The sequence below is a fragment of the Saimiri boliviensis genome, chromosome 1 (assembly GCF_048565385.1).
Source record: "Saimiri boliviensis isolate mSaiBol1 chromosome 1, mSaiBol1.pri, whole genome shotgun sequence".
Lineage (NCBI taxonomy): Eukaryota > Metazoa > Chordata > Mammalia > Primates > Cebidae > Saimiri > Saimiri boliviensis.
In genome coordinates, this window is record NC_133449.1 from 245,179,399 (window position 1) to 245,203,953 (window position 24,555).

The 24,555-nt window shown below is 41.2% G+C and overlaps 1 protein-coding gene across 4 annotated transcripts in view; it reads right to left on the reverse strand.

Moving 5' to 3' along the window:
- The window catches only part of KIF2A (kinesin family member 2A), an 81,755-nt gene extending 60,415 nt beyond the window's left edge, over positions 1 to 21,340 (reverse strand). The window contains exon 1 of one of the 4 annotated variants that reach the window (XM_010336582.3): positions 20,985 to 21,340. In XM_010336582.3, coding sequence (XP_010334884.1) covers positions 20,985 to 21,048 — 64 coding nt within the window. In that variant the 5' untranslated portion in view covers positions 21,049 to 21,340. The remainder of the gene's footprint in view (positions 1 to 20,984) is intronic. The other 3 variants (XM_003925808.4, XM_003925809.4, XM_003925807.4) reach the window with 3 other exon arrangements.
- Positions 21,341 to 24,555: the final 3,215 nt, after the last annotated feature.

Below are 24,555 nucleotides of genomic sequence, written 5' to 3' on the forward strand. Positions count from 1 at the left end.
AAATAATAAGTTTCTCATTTTTCTTTTTTGAGACAGGGTCTCACTCTTGCCCAGGCTGGAGTGCAATGGTGTGATCTCAGTTCACTGAAACCTCTGCCTCCTGAGCTTAAGTGATCCTCTCATCTCAGCTTTCCGAGCAGCTGGGACCAGACATGCCTGCCACCACACCGGGCTAATTTTTGTATTTTTTTGTAGAGATCGGTTTTTGCCATGTTGCCCAGGCTGCTCTCAAACTCCTGGGCTCACGTGATCTGCTCACCTTGGCCTCCCACAGTGCTGGGTCTACAGGTATGAGCCACTGTCCCTGGACCCATTTTTATTAAGTAATAATTGAATACATAAATAGTGGTTCCAATCAATTGTATATTTAGTTATTAGAACCAATTGCCAGTGTAGAATGCAAATTCAAAAATTTTACTGCCGTCTTTCCAAGTTAAGTCATAGTAAAACATGTTAATTAGCTTTCATTCTCTAAAGAGGTTTGTTTTAAGGTTGGTTTTTTAAAACAGATACAATTCCTTTCTTCAGTTTATTAAAAGAATTCTAAAAGGATGCTTCAAGAATATGACAATTCCCTTCTTTAATAAGTTTATAATATTATGATCTTATAAGAGCAAAATGAAGAAAAATTAGAAAAACAAAGACTGTCAAATGCTGCTTTAAAACACTTAAAAGGACAAGGATGCTACAAAAAAGCATTATTTAGAAAATGGAAGTTAACTACACAGTAATGTTAACTACACTAGTAGTCATACATTGTATCTTGGTTTTGCCAACTACCTCAAAGCAGTTTATTTATAATCTAACAGTAAATGTCAATTTATTCCTAGGTGCCACTGACCAGTAAATGAGGACAGAAAGAAATCTGACTTGTTGGAGATCATACAGCAGAGCAGCAACAGATCCAGCAGAAGTCAAAGTCTCAAACTCTGATATTCAGGTTGTGTTAGCTAATCTAAGCAGTGAGGAAAAGAATCCTTCATGAGGACTATGTAGCATTACACCTTCTTCAATAGCTTTAGTGAAACAAGAAGGACATAAATAATGTCTCAGGTGACACTGGTTAACAGTGCTGTTTGCTGTTTAGTAAATCTCCAGGGAATGTGATTTTGCCAAACATAGAGACCTTTCTCTTTGGCTTATCACACTTAAGATGTTACTGTTTTTTAACCAAATTAAAAGTTCTAGTATTTCCTTTCTTAGACATTAAAAGTTTGACATGAAGAGAGAAAAAAGGAAATGATGTAGCTAATATTTTCATTTAAAAAATACAACTTCAAAAATGGGACAAATTTTATTCATATTGAAAACAAACTATGAATTTTCTTTCTTTCTTTCTTTCTTTTTTTGACAGAGTCTTGCTCTGTCACCAGGTGTCAGGATGGAGTGCAGTGGCATGAGCTTGGCTCACTGCAACCTCCGCCTCCCAGGTTCAAGCAATGCTCCTGCCTCAGCCTCCTAAGTAGCTGGGACTACAGGTGAGCGCCACCACACCCAGCTAATTTTTTTTTGTAGAGACAGGGTTTCACCATGTTGGCCAGGATGGTCTTGATCTCTTGACCTCGTGATCCAGGCACCTCGGCCTCTCAAAGTGCTGGGATTACAGGCGTGAGCCAACGCGCCTGGCCACAAACTATGAATTTTCAAATTTTTACCTTATCTATTGTTTTGAAAAGGGATGTGAAAACTTAGTAGCACTCAGTTCCTCTAGGGGATGGGAAAATTTCAGATTTGTTGAGCTGCACACTAACAATTAAGTCAGCATTATAATTTAGAAAGGCCTATTGTACAGCTTTTTAGAAAAATTTCATTCTGAATTTGTGTAACAGTAATAAGAAAAATGCCATAAAGGATCTATGATAGCATTAAAAAGTATTAAATCACTGTAGTTTCCTGAGGTTATTCAGCACATTTGGGGTTGGGGGAAAGGAAGGTTAAACCACCCCCCAAAACCACTTGTAAAGAGAACATAAAAACCAAAATTCTAAATTCACAATGTAATATGATTATGATTCTAGCTGAAACAGCAAAAATGTAACAAAAAACCCCCACAGTACTAGAAATAACACTTCATGAAGTTTATTAACAAGTAAACTAACAATATCAAAACCTATGAGCCTTAATAGGCTATTCTTCATATCTACATTCCCATGGGTGACAGAATATACCATACGTATCTTTACTCATGTGTTAAAGAATAAAAAATTGCCTGTTTAGAATACCAAAGACTTTTACAGTGATGCTGTTGCAGCAACATGTTGTTAATAGTTGAATATTCTGAAGAACTGTCTTTCCCAGTTGTTCTCCTGAATATACTGAGCAATGCTATCTAATTGCTCCCTGGTTTAAATTTTTATTTACCCAAAAGAGAATTCCATACCAATACAGCTGTGCTATTCTGTGAACTTTTCACAGCTACATGTAGATACCACCTTCTCTTATGCATACATCCTAAAGAGACACAGGGATCATTTTGTGGAATGTTTTTCAACTGTCAGTGCAATGTTACTATTCCCCCCAGGACTCTGTCATCCCAACTTCTACTCCACTCTACTTATGGGAAGCCTATGATGGCAGTGGCCCAGAGTCATGGAAATTTCTACTTTCAAAGCCTGGCCAATTTGGGTTAGGAGAATAAATGATCACTCTTCTAAGCCCTTTTACCAGTAGGGTAAAATGTATATTTCAAACAGTGCAGTTAGTGCAAAAGGAACATAAAGAAGAATGAGATCATTGAAGCTGTGTGTGGCAGGAAAGGCTAAAGTCAGATTGAGTTTGGTTTTGTACATATGAAGTTGGAGATACGAAGTAGGCTGTCTAATACACTGGAGATGGTCAAAGTTGAAGAAAAAAGCTTGGGGATTGTCAATGCAAATCATGCATTCTCTGGGGGTGAAATCCCCAAGGTGGTAAAAATTGGCTCTTTGGAAGGGAAGATCTTAGATATTATAATGGTTTATGGCCCTCCAAAGGGCCACAACCTATAAATAGATGAACAGAAATTTTTATTGGGATGGGGTGATTAGGCAATAAAGAAGTCAAAAGGCGCAGAGCAATAATAATAAAAAAAAGGTTTGTAAAACACCAATATAGACAGTATTTTTAAGATGATCAAAGTGGATGTGACCACCAAGACAATGAGAGTAGAAGTCCTGATCTTTAGTTCTGTACAGAGGTCAGGGAAGTGAGGTACCAGCAAAGGAGATCAAGAAGTTAACAGAGAAAAAGAAGAAAAATCAGAGGAGTAGTCATATAAGCTAAGTGAAGGTATTAAGGTATTTCAAACAAAAGGGAGTGAATTAACTGTGTCAAATGCTGCTAACAGATCAAGTAAAATAGAAGCAATGCCTAAAAGTGAGAGTGGTCAAGCGGTTTTTGCTTTTTTTTTCCTTTGAGGCAGTGTCTAGATCCTGCTCACTGCAAGCTCTGCCACCCTGTCTCAAGCAATCCTCCTACCTCAGCCTACTGAGGTAGCTAGAAGCACAGGCATATGCCACCATGCCCTGCTAATTTTTGGCATATGTTTGTAGAGAGGGGGTTTCACCATGTTGCCCAGGCTGGTCTCAAACTCCTGAGCTCAAGTAATCTGCCAGCCTCAGCCTCCCGAAGTGCTGGGTAGACATGGTAGACTTGTAGGTCTTTTCTGGTTGCTTGCATTTCTTGGTGGTGAAATGACACGCAAGGTCATTTGCTGAGAGTGTGGGTGAGCCAGGAGCAAACATCTTCAAGGGATGAGGGAAGATGGCAATTTCAATTAGATTTCTATTTGAGAAACCAGATATATGGTGTTTCCATTAACCAATATACAGAAAACAAATACAGAATATGGGGATAAAGGCAATGGATTCCATTTTTGGTAAGTTTAAGATACTGGCAGGAAATCCATGTGATAACATCTAGAAGGTAGATCAGAAACCAAGAGAAAGATTTGGTCTGCAGAGGCATTTTTTAAAAAACTTCTATTTAAGGTTTGGGGGTTCATATGCAGGTTTGTTACATGGATAAACTGCATGTCATTGAGGTTTGGTATACAAATGATCCCATCACCCAGGTGGTAAGCAGAGTGCCTGACAGTTTTTTCAACTTTGCCACCTTCCCTCCTCTAGTAATCCTCAGAGTCTATTGTTGTCATCTTTGTGTCCAGTATTTACCCAATGTTTATCTCCCGCTTAACCAGTTCACTGTTGATGGACATACAGCTTGATTACATATCTTTGCTATCATAAATTGTACTGCAATGGACATATAAGTACATGTGTCTTCTCTGTAGAATAATTTATTTTCCATTGTGTATATACTCAGTAGCGGAATTGCTGGGTCGAATAGTTCTACATTATTTGAGAAATCTCCACACTGTTTTAAACAGTGGCTGAACTAATTTACATTTCCACCAACAGTGTGTAAGTGTTCCCTTTTCTCTGCAACCTCACCAACATCGGTTATTTTTTTGACTTTTTAATAACAGCCATGACTGGTGTGAGATGGTATCTTGTTGTAGTTTTGACTTACATTTCTCAAATGATTAGTGATGTTGAACATTTTTTCATATATTCGTTGGCCACATCTGCGTCTTCTTTTGAGAAGTACCTGTTTATGTACTTTACCCATTTTTTTCTCTTTCAGAGCAGGAATTAAAGAAACACTTGATGGCTGGGCGCGGTGGCTCACACCTGTAATTTCAGCACTTTGGGAGGGCGAGGTAGGTGGTTCACCTGAGATCAGGAGTTTGACACTAGCCTGGCCACACAGCAAAAACTCCATCTCTACTACAAATACAAAAATTAGCCAGGCATGGTGGCAGGCACCTGTGATCCCAGCTACTCAGGAGGCCAAAGCAGAGGAATCACTTGAACCCAGGGGGTGAGGTTGCAGTGAGCTAAGATCACGTTACTTGCTGGGTGACAGAGCAAGACTTGGTCTCAAAAAAAAGAAAAAAAGAAAGAAAAGCTTTACAACAGTAAAGAAAGGAAAGTACAACTCAGAAGAGAAACAAGCAGGCAAAAAAAAAAAAAAAAAAAAAAAAAAAGAAACAAGCAGGCAACTTAAAAAACTAAGTATGCCCCCTTTTTAATGGAACTGTTTGCTTTTTGCTTGAATTGTTTCTTATAGATTCTGAAAATGAGATCTTTGTCATATGCATAGTTTGTGAATATTTTCTCCCATTCTATACGGGTTGTCTGTTTACTCTGTTGACAGTTTCTTTTGCTGTGCAGAAGCTCTTTAATTAGCTCCTATTTGTCATTTTTTGTTTTGTTCTGGGGAATTGGTCATACATTCTTTGATAAGGCTGATGTTCAGAATGCTACTTCCTAGGTTTTCTTCCAGGGGTTATTTGAGGTCTTAGATTTAAGTCTTTAATCCATTTTGGGTTAGTTTTTGTGTATGCTGAAAGGAAGGGGTCCAGTTTCAATCTTCTACATGTGACTACCCAGTTCCCCAGCACCATTTACTGAATAAGGAGTCCTTTGCCCACTGCTTGTTATTATTGACTTTGCTGAAGATCAGGTGGTTGCAGGTGTGTGGCTTTATTTCTGGGTTATTGATTCTGTTTCATTGGTCTATGTGTCTGTTTTTCTATCAGTACTGTGTTGTTTTGTAATGTAGCTTTGCAGTACTGTTTGAAATGGGGTAGTATGATACCTTGTTATTTTTACTTAGGTTTGTTTTGGCTATTAGGCTCTTTTTTGGTTCATATGCATTTTAGAATAGATTTTTCTTATTCTTTGAAGAATGTTATTGGTAGTTTGATAGGAACAGCACTGAATCTGTAAATTGCTTTGGGCAGTATGGCCATTTTAACAACACTGATTCTTCCTATCCATGGTCATGGAATATTTTCCTTTGTTTTTTTAAGACAGGGTCTCCCTATGTTGCCCAGGCTAGAGTGCAGTGGCTATTCACAGGTGCGATCCCACTACTGATCAGCACGGGATTTTTTACCTGGTCCATTTCTGACCTGGGCCCGTTCACCCCTCCTTAGGCAATCTGGTGGTCCCCTGCTCCCAGGTGGTCACCACATTGATGCCCAACTTAGTGCGGACACCCGACTGGCATAGCGCACTACAGCCCAGAACTCCTGGGCTCAAGTGATCCTCCCTCCTCAGCCTCCTGAATAGCTGGGACTATAGGCACACACCACTGTGTCTGGCAGTGTTTTCCATTGGTTTGTATCATCTCTGATTTATTTCAGCAATGTTTGGTAATTCTCATTGTAGAGCTCTTCCACCTCCTTGGTTAGCTATATTCTAGGTATTTTATTCTTTATGTGGCTATTGTAAATGGGATTGTGTGCAGAGGCAATTTGAAGAAGAATTTTCATTTACAAGTATTTATTTATTTATTTGAGACAGGGTCTCCCTCTATCACCCGGGCTGGAGCGCACTGCATAAACAAAACTCAATGCAGTCTCAACTTCTGGGGCTCAAATGATCCTCCCACCTTAGCCACCAGGGTAGCTGGGATCACAGGTACATACCACCATGCTCGGCTAATTTTTGCAAGGTATTTTTTTGTAGAGACGAGGATTTGCCATGTTGCCCAGGCTGGTCTCAAACTCCTGGGCTCAGGCAATTGACCCACCTTGACTTCCCAAAGTGATGGGATTATAGGTACTAGCCACTGTAGTCAGCAAAAAAATTTAAAGCATTAGGAAAAATTGCCAAGTTGCACAATAGGTGATAACCCCCTACATTCAGCTTCACTAATTTTCAACAGATGGTCAATCCTACTGCCACTTCTAGCACCACAACTGGATTATTTTGAAACAAACTCTAGCTAGCATATCAACTCATCAATATTTACTTCAGTATGTATAAAGCTAAAATTTTGGGTTTTTTTGAGATGGAGTCTTGCTCTGTCACCCAGGCTAGAGTGCAGTGGCACAATCTCCACTCACTGCAACCTCCACCTCCCGGGCTCAAGCAATTCTCCTGCCTAAGCCTCCCGAATAGCTGGGCTTACAGGCTCCTGCCACCACACTCAGCTAATTTTTGTATTTTTAGTAGAGATGGGGTTTCACCATGTTTGTCAGGCTGGTCTCGAACTCATGACCTCATGATCCACCCACCTCAAGCTTCCAAAGTGCTGGGATTACAGGTGTGAGCCATCGTGTCTGGCCAATTTTATATGTTTTTAAAATTCTCCTTTTTAAAAACCTTTTCTAATACATTTATTTTTCTATCTTTCTCAGATGTTTTAATAAAGCTGATTTTTTTTTTTACTAAATTGAATCACATTTCATTCATCTATTTTAAAGTAACATAAAGATACGAATATGGGAAAAAAAAAACCCAAAATCATAAAACAATCTTTACCATATTCAAATTTAAACTCTATTTCCCATGTATCTCTTTATGCCTGGTTTTGTGCTGTGCTTACTATGGTCTCTCTAAATACTGACACATTATACCACATATGCACTTATCTGTGTAGTTACACAGATAACAGGCAACCTTCTTCCACCGTTCAACTCTGGTAACGAAGAGATGACTTTGAGACTAGAGTTGCAAGGTATTTCAAGGTCTTATTCATTCTTCACCAAAGAATTGCAGTGTATTTGCTGACAAATGCTTACTTGTTTTCTGTTAAAAGGTTGAACATAAACATTTTAGGTCCCTACATTAGTAGGACATAAAGGTAGGTCTCATCTTAGATTAGACAATGTTTTCTTAGATGTAACAAAAGCTAAAGCAATAAAAGAAAAAACAGATACTAGACTTAATCAAAATTAAAAATTTTTGTGCTACAAAGGATATTATCAAGAAAGGGAAAATATAACCTCCAGAATGAGAAAAAAAAAAAATCTGTAAAGCATGTATCAGATAAGGCTGTAGTATTCAGAACTTTTTTTTTTTTTTTTTTTTGAGACAAGAGTCTTGCTCTGTTGCCCAGGCTGGTGTACAGTGCGGCTCACTGCAACCTTTACCTCCCAGGTTCAAGCAATTCTCCTGCCTCTGTCTCCCAAGTAGATGGGATTATAGGTGTCCACCACCATGCCTAGCGAATTTTTTGTACTTGTAGAAACCAAGTTTCACCATGTTGGCTAGGCTGGTCTTGAACTCCTGACCTCTTGATCCATCCGCCTTTGCCTCCCAAAGTGCTGGGATTACAAGTGTGAGCCACCGTGTCCGGCCCCGTAACTTTTATACCTCAACAATAAAAAGATAAATATTGACTGAGCACGGTGGGTCATGCCTGTCATCCGAGCACTTTGAGAGGCTGAGATGGGAGGATCACTTGAGCCCAGGAGTTTCACCAGCCTGGATAACATAGTGAGATCTTGTTTCTCCCCAACCACAAACCTCCCTAAAAAAAAAGTAGCCAGGCAAGGTGGCACATGCCTGTGGTCCTAGCTACTCAGGAATCTGAGGTAGGAGAATCACTTGGGCCTGGGAGGTAAGGCTGCAGTAAGCTATGATCATGCTGAATTTGAGTGTTTATAAGACATCCAAGAGGAGATATTCAGTAATCCATGACACATACAAACAGTAGATATCTGTAGCCAACGTGGGCTAAAGAGAAGCATTTAGTTTACCAGAAAGAGAATACTATGTGAGAAATATTGCAGGAGTAGGATCAAGCCCTGAGGAACATCAACACTTAAAGGGAATGGAGAAAGCAGCACCCGTAAAGATTAAAAAGGAAAAACTTGAGGAACAGAAGGAAAAGAAGCTCTACTTATTTTTAATTAAGGAATTGTTCTTAATAAAAACCCAAGATAGCATGTAACATTAAAAGCAATGTTATCACTCTCAATAAAACTGCAACCAAAGAACATATAAAGAAAGCACTTGCTATATACTTAGAGCCAAGTTACAGTCAACTCTCAGTATCAGCTATAATTTAAAAAAGAAACACACAATCCACATATAATCCCAACACAATTTCAAGCAACAGGCTTATAAAACAAATTTATGGCTGGGCACAGTGGCTCACGCCTGTAATCCCGGCACTGTGGGAGGCTAGGATTAGGCAACAGCAAGAGACTGGAGAAAACCAGAATGTGTTTCTCAAAAGAAATTTCAGAGCCAAAGAGCATTTGTATTGAGTGCAATAACTACTTATTATTTTGTTTTAACTGACTAACTTCTAGAGAAAAGTCCTTCATCCAATTCTTCAAATAAATCAGATGAAGGGACACATGATGATCATACAGCAAATACTAGTTGGATTAATAAAAACACCTGATTAATAAAAACTATACCCTAGAAGGGAAAAGTATTATGTAATTAATTATTTGACTTCCAATGCCAGGAACATTAATAGTGTACAAAAAACTCTACAATGAATTAGTGTGTAGAGGATTTTGGAGGCAGACAATCTATGTTCTAATCTCAGATTTGCTACTCATTTTATGTATGACTTTGGACAAGTCAAATTTCTCATTATAACAATATATGTAAGCAGTTTTGACCAACAGTAGTATTTCATCAAAAAGCTTTATGCGGTTAAATTCTAAGATTTACCTTACTAACTAGGGCCCCCAATTTGTTCTCATTTCGTAAAAATCTTCTAGGTAAATCACTATATCCATTTCTGTTTAGAAATTCATAGTAAATTACATGATTAAACATACTACCAAGAAAAAAAAAAGTTTAATACTGTTTCCAACCCCAACACAGTTTGTGCTGCTATGTTGATCAGGCTGATCTCAAATTCCTGGCCACCTAGTAATCTTCCCAACTAGGCAGGTAAACCTGTAGTTAAATTCAACAGCTGATCTCAAGGCTGAGACTGCTAGACACATTGCTTGACCATCTGTCACAGCATTTGAACTATAAACTCAAATATATCCATATATTAAAAAAAGGGAAGGGCTAAAGTTGCCATACATTTGTGAATCCTTTTTACTATACTATAGCTCATTAAATTTTTTTCTCTTCTTACATTGGCCAATCGACTATTCATGACAAAAATGAATAGCAAAATTTTATCTTAATTGTACACCTATATGATTGATCCTCATTCATAAAATATAATTTTTTGTCATTAATTGGTCCATTATTTCAAAAGTGGTTTTGACTTTTAACTCTTAAAGTTTGCATACTCTCTCCCCAATCTTTTTTAGGTTTACAGAAAAACCGAATGGAAGGTACAGAGATTTCCCATATAATCCTTAACCCCACATATACACAACCTCCCCCACTATCAATGCTCCACACCAGGTACACTTGCTACAATCAATGAACCTATCTTGACACACCATTACCATCCAAAGTCCCTAGTTTATATTAGAGTTGACTCTTGGTATTGTACCTTCTATGAATTTTGGCATATATATCATGACATGTATCCACCTTTATAGTATCATAAAGAATAATGTCACTGCCTCTGTGCTGTGCCTATTTATCCCTTGCTTACCTCTTTTTAAGTCCTAAATTGCAAACCACAGTTAAGAGAGGGAAATGGTGCTTAGAATCCTAAGGATGAAAAAGAGAAGGCAAATGCCAGAACAGAAAAAAATAGGCTAAAAGTAAGAGCAAAGAAAAAGTGAAAAAGAGCAGCTGCATTTCAAGAAATAAAAAGCATTCCATCCCTTAAAAAGCTGAAGCCATATTTTTTGTGTACTGCTCTTCCTTCTCATTCCGTTCCAAGAATTCAGAGAAAGTCTTGGGTAACACACTGCAGCTCAGTATTAAGAAGGCAAAGTATTTAGTTACAGCTTAAGTAAATTCCCACTGCAGGTAAACATTTAATGGAAGTGATTTATATCTTAAACTCACTTACTTTTATGATATTAGTGGCAAAAACTATATGCAGCCTGAGTTGCATACTCTCTTTGATATTACCTTCATAGGCTCTCAGTCCTCTACACTGTATTCTTGAATAGGGTTGGGTTGATTAAATAAAACTGAAGAGATTTTAAAACCTACACTAAGACTTTCTAAATGTTAAGTCCTTTCCTTTCAACTCATCTGCCCTTTATTCAGCACAAGTGATATATTGCAATATAACATCAACTCTTCTTGCAGTGCGTTCTGCATTATCATCTGTTCCTTAATTATTGCTCACGCTTCTAGACTGATGCAATCTTATCTATGCTACTTCTCATTTTCAATACTACTCTCCTTCTAATCTATCACTAATCACTTACTAACTCCTATTACTGTTCTTAGGAGATTAAGTCCTATAGTAGTTTCCAAGTGTCCTAGAAATTAATTCCAAGATCCTTACCTTACCTCTGTTTCCAGGTCTTTATTAGGGTGCCCCAGATTGCCCCTCCTTCCATATCTTCCTCATCACCCTCCCTCTGTCTGCTTTAAATGCCCTTCAACTGACAGCTTTGTTTCCAGCTCAGGAACTTCTTCCATGCTGTCCTACATGGCTAGAATGCCTCCTTCCCCTCAGGGCAATCTACTGGTCGGTCATCTTCCTCTCACCATTTAAACATCACTCTCCATGAAGTCTTGTCAGATACTCTGTTGGGAGATGCTGCTTTTACTAAAATAATGGATCACAACCCTGGCTGTACCCTGGAATCACTAAAATGTGTGACAAGTTAAGTTTCACCAGTATAGTATGCGAGGTCTCGTAAAGTAAAATACGGATACCTAGACTACATATTCAGACAGACTCTCCAGGCAAAGGAACTAGATATTGGTGGTAGGGTTTTTTTGTTTTTTTTGTTTGTTTGTTTGTTTGTTTTGGTCTGTTTTTTTTCCAAAGCCTCACAGGTGATCTAACGAGCAGCCAGAGTTATGAACCACCACAGGATGAGCATTCTTTAATCCAAAATGCTCCAAAATCTGAAACTTTTTGAGCACCAACATGACACCACAGTGGAAAATTCCACACATGACCTTGTGATGGGCTGTGGTCAAAATGGAGGCATAATGCCAGGTGCAATGGCTCACATCTATAATACCAGCACTTTGGAAGGCTGAGATGGGCAGATCACATGAGGTCAGGAGTTTGAGATCAGCCTGGCCAACATGGTGAAACCCTGTCTCTACTAAAAATGTAAAAATTAGCTGGGCATGGTGGCATGCACCTGTAATCCCAACAACTTGGGAGGCTGAGTAGGATAAGCACTTGAACCTGGGAGGCGGAGGCTGCAGCGAGCCAAGGTATTGCCACTGCACTCCAGCCTAGGCGATAAAGAAATCCATCTCAAAAAAGAAAAAAAAAAAGTTCATTCTTAGCACAGTGAAGACAGCAAATTTTACAAGTTTGTTCTCTACTGATCCTGTCTTTCCTTCAGGTAAAATTTGGTCAAAATTAATGCCAAAACCTGGAGAAAAAGTCTTCAAAAGTAAATAAAATATACTTTTGGGAGGAATCTGATACTTAACAGTTCCTTGGCCATAATGTGTAAGGAGGTTATAACCGAATTACACATAACCACCAGTAGCTGGATCTATTGCTGTTTTTATGTTCTGCTTCCCTGGTCTCTGTTTAAGACAGTGACTTGTTCTGTCACCCAGGCTGGAGTACAGTGGTGTGATCATAGCTCACCGCAGCCTCCAACTCCTGGGCTCAACCAATCCTCCCACCTCATCTTCCTGAGTAGCTGGGGCTACAGTCATATGCTACTAGGCCTGGCTACTTTTATTTTTTGTAGAAATAGAACCTTGTCATGTTGCCCAGGCTGGCTCCAACTCCTGGCTTCAAGCAATCCTCCCACCTAAGCCTCCCAAAGTGCTGGGATTACAGGCATGAGACACCAAACTCAGCCAGTCTCTGTTTACAGTACCCCAACCCAGGATATCTAGAGAAAAACCTGCTGTCAGGCACTGGTCTGCCAACAACTTAAAACTGAATAAACCTGGTCAGGTATGGTGGCTCACACCTTCCAATTACTTTGGGAAGCCAAGGAGGGAGAACTGCTTGAGGCCAAGAGTTCAAGACCAGTCTAGTAAACTTAGCAAGACCCCATCTCTACTAACAACACAAAAATTAGCCAGGCATCATGGTTGTGCTTACCTGTAGTCCTGGCTACCTGGGAAGTTAAGATGTGAGAATTGTTTGAGTCCAGTAGTTAGAGGCTGCAGTGAGCTAAAATCATGCCACTGCACTCCAGCCTGGGTGACAGAGCAAAACTACCCCAAAAATATTCCTTTTGATACCAAAACAATTTAAAAGTTATAAACTTATAACCCAAACAGGTACCAGAGGATAGAAAATAGGCTAATAATAACAATGCCAATTTCAATTGTCTGACAAGAGCTATCAGGACTGATAATGCTGTTTTAAGAACTCTGAGGCTAAATTAATCAGGAAATCATATTATGAGGGATCATGGATATTGGCCATAGAGGAGGAGAAATGGCATATATGACATGTATTTTCCATCTAGAAGGTCTATAACTTCAAGAGCCTACCTAAAAAGCCGAATCTTAAAAAGGAGAGTAGTAATGATGTACACACAAAATGGCATACTTCTATCAGTACTAATCACACTAGAGATGAATCATTTATTTACTTGTGAGGGCAGAACTATTTTTGCTTTCTTCTTTTTTTGTACTTCCAACACCTATCAGAATGCCTGATATATATATAGCAGGCTGTTAACAGAAGTGTATTTAATGAAATACGCAATAAGAAAATAAAGAAATATAAGATCACATTATTTTGATATGCCATAATCACTTAAGGTCTATACTCCAAAATATCACATGATCCAGGGAATGACCATCTGAACTTTGAGTACTGTAGCAGGTAATGAGATCACAGCTCACAGTAACCTCAAACTCATGGGCTCAAGCACTTGTCCTGCTTTGGCCTCCCAAAGTGCTGAGATTATAGGCATGAACTACCATGCTCAGCCTAGTAGCATGATTTTTTTTTTTTTTTTTTTTTTTTTTTTGAGACAGAGTTTTGCTCTTGTTACCCAGGCTGGAGTGCAATGGCGCGATCTCGGCTCACCGCAACCTCCGCCTCCTGGATTCAGGCAATTCTCCTGCCTCAGCCTCCCGAGTAGCTGGGATTACAGGCATGTGCCACCATGCCCAGCTAATTTTTTGTATTTTTAGTAGAGACGGGGTTTCACCATGTTGACCAGGATGGTCTCAATCTCTCGACCTCGTGATCCACCTGCCTCGGCCTCCCAAAGTGCTGGGATTACAGGCTTGAGCCACCGCGCCCGGCTAGCAACATGATTTTTAAAAGGAACACTTTCCTCCCTCGTATTACTATTGGGAGATAGTTTAATATGGTGAAATTCTAATGTCTATTTTCACTTAGCACTGTAATACTACTAATACTACTTTAGCTAAAAGAGCTGGAAGGCAACTTAACCTGTATTTGTTCCACAATTGAACCAGAAGAATGAAAATTAGTTTTATCCAAGGTTTAAAAATTGTATCTATTCTTAAGCTAAGAATCATAACCTCAAAACAAACATCATAAAATTATTATAGGTTACAAACAGAGGTTTTAAAATTAAAGCAGATGGCTGAATCCAAGAATAAAATTGTGCAAAAGATTAATGTCATATTAATCACAACTATACTTGTGACTAGAAAGAACGGGGTCTAGATGATCTCTCAAGGAATCTCATTCTGGATTTTCCACACTCTTCCCCCGTGTCTTATTTGAGCAGACACAGATTTAACTGGCCTTTTGCTATTTTCTCTAGCATTTTAACAATCATGACACATAAAATAAGTTGACACAAAGCTTTTCCCCAGAGTTTCAAAATCTTTATCATAGAATCAAGCGGCTAGGCAATGAATACAGATTCCTGGCTTTCTGTGGTACTTTTGGAAGCAATAAGTAGGTGACTATTTTAAGCTTTTTGAGCTTCTTTGGTAGCAGTGGAAAGAATTTTACTACAGGGGTTTGTATGTCTCAAAAAAACACTAAATTATAGAACTTCACACCATCATCAGCAAATATCTATCAGTACTTAGAAAGCTGGGAGTGAAGGGATTTAGGCTCTGGCCCAGGATATGCCCCTTATTAACCATGTGATCTTGGCAAATAATCCAATCTCAGATTCTCCACCTATAAATCGATAATCTGCCTTCTTCCTACCCTGCTTACCTCATAGAGTTTCTGTGAAGATCCAATTAGCTAACCTGTCTTGAAGCACTTGGAAAACTATTAAGGCCTAATACATATGCAGAAACATTACTGTCCCAGTCCCCATGCAAAAGGTAACTATTAGTCCACAAGTTCCCCTATTCCATCCCACCCGCATAATCCATCACATAATTATACCTAAAGAGTAACTGTATGGCTAAATGGTTCATCTTTATTACTTAAATTTACACACTCTATTCTCCAGAAGCCTATCTAATGACGTGTAAAGATGAACTAGCAGAAGAAAAATGTGGCAAAGCACCTAAACATTAGGCTGCTTAAAATCTTTTCTAAAGATTTTCTTTGCCTGCCCTGAACTCCGTAAGTCCCAATGGTCCTCTGAAATCTTCAATTTCCTTTTGATTTCTGATGTTAAAAGGTACTCTACACCTACACTTAACTAAGAAACAAGATTTTCCTCCTGCAATTTTAGGTTTTGTGTATTCTACAAGTAACATATCACTTCTTACCAAGAACATTCCAATTAAGCTCTGTAACACTGCTCGCTGGTGCCTTTCTCCCAAGTAAGAAATAATTTCCTACATCTTGACTGGGCTCTAGAAAACTGTATATGGTTCCAAGATAACAGAGAATTCCTCCTTAACTGTCACAGTTCTTGATAGTCTGATTTCTATGCTTAGCATGACAGGTTCCTGGCTGCCACCGACAAGTTGTATGAATCTAGACAAGTCACTTATGGTGACCTGGGACTCCCATTTATAAAGAGAACTAGTTTATCTCCAAGAATCTTTCTGGTGGAAATATTCTAAGATTCTCTTCAGATCAAATATATTAATACAGTCACAGTACTGTGACTAAGAGACCCCTCAAATAACAATCCCGTATTAGCTGCAGTTTCCAAATATTTTCATTTTTCCCCCAGTCCTCAAAGGGTAGTCATAGCTACTATAGAACTAATAGGACAGCTTAAAAAAAAAAAAAAAGAAAAAACTAGCTACACGACAGAAAGATTGTAGGCTTTTTAAAGAGTCAGTGGGTTCTAAAAAGGGAAAGGAATTGAATCATAAAAACAGGAATACACATGCAAGAAAATATACTAGTCCAATTTCATACCAGGTTATCTCTTGCGGCAGGGAACAATCTTAGGGGTCCAAGCCTAAACCCTGTCATTTATAACCTTAGAATACCAGAAAAGTCAGATTAACCTTAGCAGATCACTCAATTTCAATCAACTCTGTAGATCCTGACTGAGAGGCCAGTGGAAAGTAGAGGGCCAGAGTAGGGAGGTAGCAGTACAGAGGAGCATAGACGTAAGATTTCACTTCCAGCTAACATGTCATGTGAATGATTAATTAAAATGTTTGAAAACAAAAAATCCAATAATGTATGATATTTTCAAAAACGATGAGCAAGGAACTTTGCTAGGCATCCCAGGGGTAGGGGTGGGGGTAACGATTCACAGATGCATTCGGGGAATTTAAGAGTCATTAAAGGCTGGGCACAGTAGCTCACACCTGTAATCCCAGTACTCTTGAGAGGTGAGGATGGGAGATCACTTGAGGTCAGGAGTTTGAGACCAGCGTGACCAACATGACAAAAGCCTGTCACTTCTAAAAATACAAAAATTAGCCAGGCATGGTAGCACACACCTGTAGTCCCAGCTACGTGGGAGGCTGAGGCACAAGAATTGCTTGAACTCAGGAGGCAGAGGTTACAGTGAGCGGACATTGCACTACTGCACTCCAGTCTGGGTGGGTGACGGAGCGAGACTCCATGTCAAAAAAAAAAAAAAAAGTTATTAGTAAGTATTTTAATCCTGTAACACGCTGGCTCTGCTTTAAGAGGGTCTGGGTGGCCCGATAGCCCTCCATTGCATCCTCCACACCACCCATTACCCAGTGCAGTTTAATACATAATATTAAGAGTATGTACCCATAGGTATGAGGTAAGAGGGGTGAAAAAAGAGTTACAGACCCGAACATTAATATTTAAGGAAATGTGCTGTCTCATGAATAATACATAATGATTTAGAAATTCAGATGCTGACTGGCCATCTGGTTTTAGTAATCAGTGAAGACTCACTAGGATAGTTTTAATCACGGTCTTGAAAGATAAGAATAAGCCCATTTTAGTGTACCTGTCTGCCCTTGGAATATGTTTATTAGTATAAAAGCATCACTGATGAGAAAAGCATGGTCTGAAATAGGGACAAGGATCACCATCAGCAAGCAAAAAGAAAACCATCAAGTCACCAATTAATAATGGTCTGAAGCAGCCGTTCTTCACTCATGTCATTTCTACTGTCTCAGATATTAGTGTTCATCCAACTGCAAAATTTATTTTTGTTATAATAACCACTAATGTTTTATCTAATATAGATCTGTTATGAAAGTGAGAGGAAGCAAAGCTTCTTTAAAGTGAAAAAGGGAAAGCTTGAGGGGGCATTCTCCCAGACATCAGTTTCTACTGTGGAACACTAGTGTCCAATGCAAATGATCCTTCCCTTCTTTCCAAGTTCTCTACTAATCTTCTGCCTTCCACCAACTCCAACATGTATCTGAGGAACATAAAAAGGTACATGACCACAGGTTTAGGACAGTAACACACTGTAATGACTTCCATAATTTCTTATAGGCAAACTGCTTTTTAAACGTGGTTTTAGATTAGTAGAACTTACGTAAGAACACAAAGCTCTTTTATGTCTGGAAATTTCTGGTATAGGCTGAAGGTGAAGGCTGAAAAGAACTCAAACTGCTTCAAATTCAATAAATTTAAATAAAATATGCTCCATAAAAATTGAAATGTAGAATCTATCAAATGTCATATACTTTTTCTGATAAGATGTCAAAGTTAACACCTATACTCATGAAGACTTAAAGAATTTACACATTTTATTGCACCCTAATTTTTTTAAAACAAAATTTCATTGTGCATATTTGAGGTTTACAACATGATGCTATGGAATATAGATAGCAAAACGGTAAAGCAGATTAACATAGCTATCATTTCACATAATTATTTTTTAACAAGAGCTGCTAAAATCTACTTATTTAACAAAAAACTCTAATACAATTTCACTAACTTTGGTCCCCCTGTATCTCTAAACTTGTTCATCCTACATATCTGCTATTTTGTATTCTTGACCTACATCCCCCCATTTCCTCTTCGTCCCCCCACCAACAGTGGTAACCATTGTTTCATTCTGTGTATTTTAGCTGCTTCAAAAAATACTCTTCAGAGGCCGAGGCAGAGTGGATCACAAGCTCAGGAGATTGAGACCATCCTGGCCAACATGGTGAAATTCTGTCCCTAATAAAACACAAAAAATTAGCCGGGCATGGTAGCGTGCACCTGTAGTCCCAGCTACTGGGAAGGCTGAGGCAGGGGAATTTGCTTGCTTGAACCTGGGCGGCGAAGGCTGCAGTGAGCAAAGGTTGCAGTGAGCTGAGATTGTGCCACTGCACTCCAGCTGGGAAACAAAACAAGACTCGGTCTAAAAAAAAAAAAAAAATTCTACATACACGTGAGATTATGCAGTATGTCTGGCTTATCTCATTTAATATAATGTCCTTCAGGTCTATCTACGTTGTGGTAAATAGTAGGATCTCCTTTTTTTTTTTTTTTTTTTTTTTTTGAGACGGAGTTTCGCTCTTGTTACCCAGGCTGGAGTGCAATGGCGCGATCTCGGCTCACCGCAATCTCCGCCTCCTGGGTTCAGGCAATTCTCCTGCCTCAGCCTCCTGAGTAGCTGGGATTACAGGCACGTGCTACCATGCCCAGCTAATTTTTTGTATTTTTAGTAGAGACGGGGTTTCACCACGTTGACCAGGATGGTCTCGATCTCTTGACCTCGTGATCCACCTGCCTCAGCCTCCCAAAGTGCTGGGATTACAGGCTTGCGCCACCGCGCCCAGCTAGGATCTCCTTTTTAAAGGCCAAATAATGTTCCATTGTATGTTGTCTATACACACACAAACATATACACACATACACAACAATTTCTTTAGCCATTCATCATCCATTGATGGACATTTAGGTTGTTTTCCTATGGCTATTGTGAATAACGCCGCAATTAATGTGAGAGTGCAGGTAATCTCCACAACGTGGTGATTTCCTCTCCTTTGGGTGTATATCCCGAAGAGGGGTTGCTGTGTACCCAGAATCTTCAAAAGAATATGTAAATCCTACTTTTGCTGGTATACTGTGAACCCATGTTTACCTTAATAAAATGACATTAATAGCACTCTTTCAAGAAAGTAATTTGAAGAGAAAATATAAAAGAAACTTCAACCCAAGTAAAGAAGATATCTCTTTCCCATCAGTGATACCGGTAACTTCTAAAGCTCTAAGCAGTATAATTTATCTTTTCATAGACAGGATAATGATGGTTCCAGTTGTTACCAAAAATTACCTCAAATATAATCGAGGAAAAAGATCAATAGCTATATAGGGTCTTCCAATATACCATACAGACAACATGAAAGTCAATCTAGCGTCAGGTAACTTGGTCAAACCTGGAAGAATCCAAGAGGGGGCAATGCAGACATGAGAGCCAAGTTACTACTGACTACGCTAGGCTAAAGGCTAATAAATAAGCCACACATAAAAGGAATCCAGGTCAGGCGCGGTGACTCATGCCTGTAACCTCAGCACTTTCAGAGACTGAGGCGGGTGGATCACCTAAGGTCAGGAGTTCAAGACCAGCCTGGTCAACATGGTGAAACCCCATCTCTACTAAAAATACAAAAATTTAGCCGGGTGTGGTGGTGGGCGCCTATAACCCCAGCTACTCGGGAGGCTGAGGCAGGAGACTCACTTGAATCCGGGAGGCGGAGGTTGCCGTGAGCCGAGATTGCACTATTGCACTCCAGCCTGGGCAAAGAGTGAAACTCCGTCTCAAAAAAAAAAAAAAAAAGGAATCAGTATAAGAGACATGGGGTCAGGAACACTGTTCAACTCAAGATTATCACGTATCTCTAGTTCTTTCAATATTGGTACCGAAAGAATGATTTTACTAATCTCCCTCCGTACATTTATTCCTTTACAATATGAATTATTTCCAGTCTGGCTGGTGTATCTCACTCCACACCCCAAGCTAGTGACATAAAACACTGTCACCAAAAGAAACCTACAGAAAGACACATACATAAGCCTAAGGCTCTTAAAAAAAAAAAAAAAAAAAAAAAGCATGTGTCTTCACCTCGCCCTACACTTTTCTCAGTTACCTCTCCCGAGGGTGTGAAAATATCAACATCCGGTCGCCCACCCCCACCCTCTCAGCAGCGCCTTGCATTGACTCTGCCCATCCCCTATCCTTCCCTTAATAGTCTCACCACCTTGGAGAAGCCCATGGAATATTTCTTCCCATGGCTCCCCTCACCCCTATTCATGGCTCAACGCGATATTCTCCACATCTTTTTCCCAAGGAAGTGGCAAAAAAGAAAGCAGCATGGTCGAGGACGAAAGCCGGGGAGGCCTGACAACCAGACAGCAGTTTAAGGCGACAGGATTGGCTCTTTCCCCCCATCTCGGCCTCCGACCAGCGGTCATTTCTCTAAACGTGAAAACGCTGGTCTTCCCGCTCCGCCACCCCCATCCCCGTCAGAGGCCAGGCCGGTAATATCCGAAGACCGGGGGGAAGCGCGAGGCAGGGCGATCTCTAACGAAGCCCGCTCCCTCCCGGGCTGGTGTTCCGGGGGGGCTGGAGATCGCGGGGGGAGGAGCGAAAGGCCCCCACCCTGGGACCCTCAGAGGCGCGACCCTGGACACACGGGCCCTTTCCCCATCCGGCTTCCCTCCCCCACGGCCCGGCCCCCGGCACTGCAGCGGCGCCCGGTGGACCCCACGCTGGCCTCACTGGCACACACGCCACACACAAAAGCGCCGCGGCCGCCGCCTTCCCGCCCCCACAGCCCGGCGAAGCAATCAATGAGGCGGCCGGCGCCAGCGTCCCCTCCGTGCACACCGAGCACTGGGCCAAGCGGGCCAGCGGGGCGGCTCACCATCACTGCGCTTGATCTCCACGTAAATCCCGATCTGGATCTTGCCGAAGTTGGCCGTTGCCATCACCTCATCTGGAGCAGCGGCAGCGGGCCGAGGGAGGGGGACTGGAGGGCGGAAAAGGCGGGGAGGGGGCGGGGTAGGTGTGGGAGGGGGAGCGGTTGCCCGCGGCCGCGCCGGCCCGGGCGACAGCGTGAACGGGAGCGCTGCCGCGAGGAGCAGCTGTGGGGAAGCAGGCGGAGGCCCCGAGCCTGCAGGCCGGCAGGAGGACGCGCACGCCGGGGCGTCAGGGTGAAGCGAGGGCCGGGGCCGTGAGGCGGCGCGGGGTAGAGTGGGAGGGCCCGCGCCGCCAGCCCGGGAGCCGACGCTGGGGAGGCGGGGCGCCGCGCGCCTGCGCAGAGCGCGCCTTTGGCGTTTCTTCCTCTACGGCTGGTCCTAGCCGGCTGCCTCCAGGCGGCCCCGCCCAGCTCCCCAGCGGGGCGGGCGGTGGCCGCGGCTACTGGGACCGCGGGAGCCGTGAGCGCTCGGTCCGGCCCGGCCCCCAGCTAGCCGGCGTCGCGTTTAATTTCAGCGCGCGGCCTAGAAGACGCGGGAAGCGTCGCGCTGAGCCTTTTTGCCTTCTGGCTTCTGTGAATTGGCGCTGTTGCCGGAATGGGTTAAGGGTCCCGTGGTTTCAGGGCTTTCCAGCGGGCTGAGGGATGCGAATTCAAGGGTCCTCCTTGGTAGACAGAACGGGCTCGGTGTTTTCATTGGCACCTCCTATTTCCACTCACAGGTAGGTGACCCAAGCAGCCCTCCCAGGCACACCTGGTTCAGGTTTCCCATCCAGTTACGCTGGAAGGGAAGAAACACTCTTGAGGCGTCACCTACCCCAAATCGAAGTGAAGATCCGCCCCTTCACAGTCTTGCCTTATAGTTCATCACATTCAGAAAGAAACTCTGTGGTGGGGCGCCCTTAACTGTTCAGGTTATGAGGCATCAGACGCTGGTGTCCAGTTTCTGCTGAGGGTTCAAGACTTACCTGTAAAGACCAGCAACTGTGACTCAAGGGCAGAAGGCAGGCACGTAAAGTTGACTAGGGAATGCGTTTCTTTGCGGTCATTTCACTAGTCTGACCACATCAGCAATGTGGAGAGTGAGACTCTCCATCCTAGAAGAGCAGGAAGGCCATTTGGACAGGGCCCTGCAAACTATAGCACCGTGTAAAAACCTCCAAATGTCTAACTCTTGCTTGTAGTAGTGGGGCGTGATATGTAGGAAACAACACTTTCCCTAGTCATTGGTTTATTTTATTTTATTTTTTATTTTTATTTTTTGAGAGGTAGTCTGTCACTCAGGCTGGATGGAATACACTGGCACGATCTCGGCTCGTTGGGATCTCCACCTCCTGGGCTCAAGCGACTCTCATGCCTCAGTCTCCCGAGTAGCTGGGTTTACAGGCCCGCGCCAACATGCCCAGCTAATTTTTGTATTTTTGGTAGAGACGAGGGTTTCACTATGTTGGACAGGCTGGTCTTAAACTACTGGCCTCGGGTGACCCACCTGCCTCAGCCTCTCGGACTGTTGGGATTACAGGTGTGAGCCACCACGCCGGCCTTCCCTAGTCGTTGTTAATCTCCCTGTAACAATGACTACAAATACACAATTTAAAATTTAAAAATTGGAAACTGGATGTATACATCAATGCTTATGTGCATATATGTGTGTGCCTAGAGTTTTCAACCTAATATAAGTAATCAAGTAGATCTTTAAAAAAACTGTTGAAAGACTGGCTTCTCAATGTGGTGAAACCCCGTCTCTACTAAAAGTGCAAAAAATTAGCTGGGCATGGTGGCGCGTGCCTGTAATCCCAGCTACTCAGGAGGCTGAGGCAGGAGAATTGTCTGAACCGAGAGGCGGAGGTTGCGGTGAGCCGAGATCGCGCCATTGCACTCCAGCCTGGGTAACAAGAGCTCAAAAAGAAAGACTGGCTTCATCTGTAGCTTGAATGTGTTGAAAGTATACTTGTCGAAAGAACAACTCTATTGAATCCATTCTAAAGTGGGTATAATTTCTGTAAAAAACAAACAAACAAAAAAACCCCACTGGATAGACAATGTAGAAAATAACTTCTTTTACATTCCAGAAATGACACCATGCTTGAGAACCCCTGTTTCAGATGAAATTTGACCAAAATCAGGGTTTAGTTTTTATTTTTTCTATAATTTGGGGACTTTTTCTGAACTTTTTGACCTCCTGTCTAGAATTCATTTTCTGATGTCTCTCTGCAGCTGAGATATTAAGCATCTATTTATATTTTACTTATACTAGAATGCAAAGAAATCAAGGTGTACAGCTCAAAGTTAACATTGCTTCATCAAATTTTCTTTTCTTCTTCTTTTTTTTTTGGAGACCGAGTCTCGCTCCGTTGCCAGGTACCTGGCTGGAGTGCAGTGACGTGTTCTCGGCTCACTGCAACCTCCACCTCCCAGGTTCAAGCAATTCTTCTGCCTCAGCCTCCCGAGTAGCTGAGACTACAGGAGCACACCACCAAGTCCAGCTATGCGTCATCAAATATTTTTTAGCATGGTTGCTGACACATACCTTACACTCTTTGGTTTATATAGTTAGTCTTAACCTTTAATCCATATGAAAGATATTTTTAAAAATGCACATTATTTTGTGCCATAAAAATGTATAATACCTAATAAACACAAAACCTTTATAAGACATACCCAAAAAACCTACATTTTTTTTGGTACACATTAGCATATGTATTTACCAAGACTTGCATTATGGGCCTTGTATATTACTGGCTTCCTGAAGAACAGCCATAAATACTTGCAATGTGGCTATGTTTCCATCAATATCCTGGATCAAAGATTCTAACTCTGGCTCAGACATTAGCAAGATGTATAACCCTAACTAGAACTACTACTACTACTAAGATCCTGAGCTAGTAACTACTGATTAATTACTAAGATATATACCCTAAGAACTACTCTTCTCATTAGGATTACATAGTAGACACTCAGATATTTGTTCAATGAGTTAACATCTTAAAGTGCTCAGTATCTCAGTTATCCCTTTAATCAATTTGGAATAATAACTTACATTCTCTCAATCACAGAAAGTTTTTGTGAGGACAAATGAAATAAAATGTGATAATGCCTTGATATTTATCACTTTTTTTTTTTTTTAATAAAAGTAAACCATCCTAGGCCGGGCATGGTGGCTCACACCTGTAAGCCCAGCACTTTGAAAGGCCAAGGCGGGCAGATCACAAGGTCAGGAGTTAGAGACCAGCCTGGCCAATATGGTGTACTAAGAATACAAAAAAAAAAAAAAAAAAAAAAAAATTAGGTGGGCATGGTAGTATATTCCTCCAAGCTACTCCAGAGGCTTAGGCAGAAGAATTGCTTATACCCAGGAGGCGGAGGTTACAGTGAGTCAAGATGGCACCACTGCACTCCAGCCTGGGTGACAGAGATTCCATCTAAAAAAAAAAAAGTAAACCGTCCTATAAAAAATAACCCACACCACGTTTGGTGGCTCATTGCCTGTAATCCCGGCACTTTGGGAGGCCTAGACAGC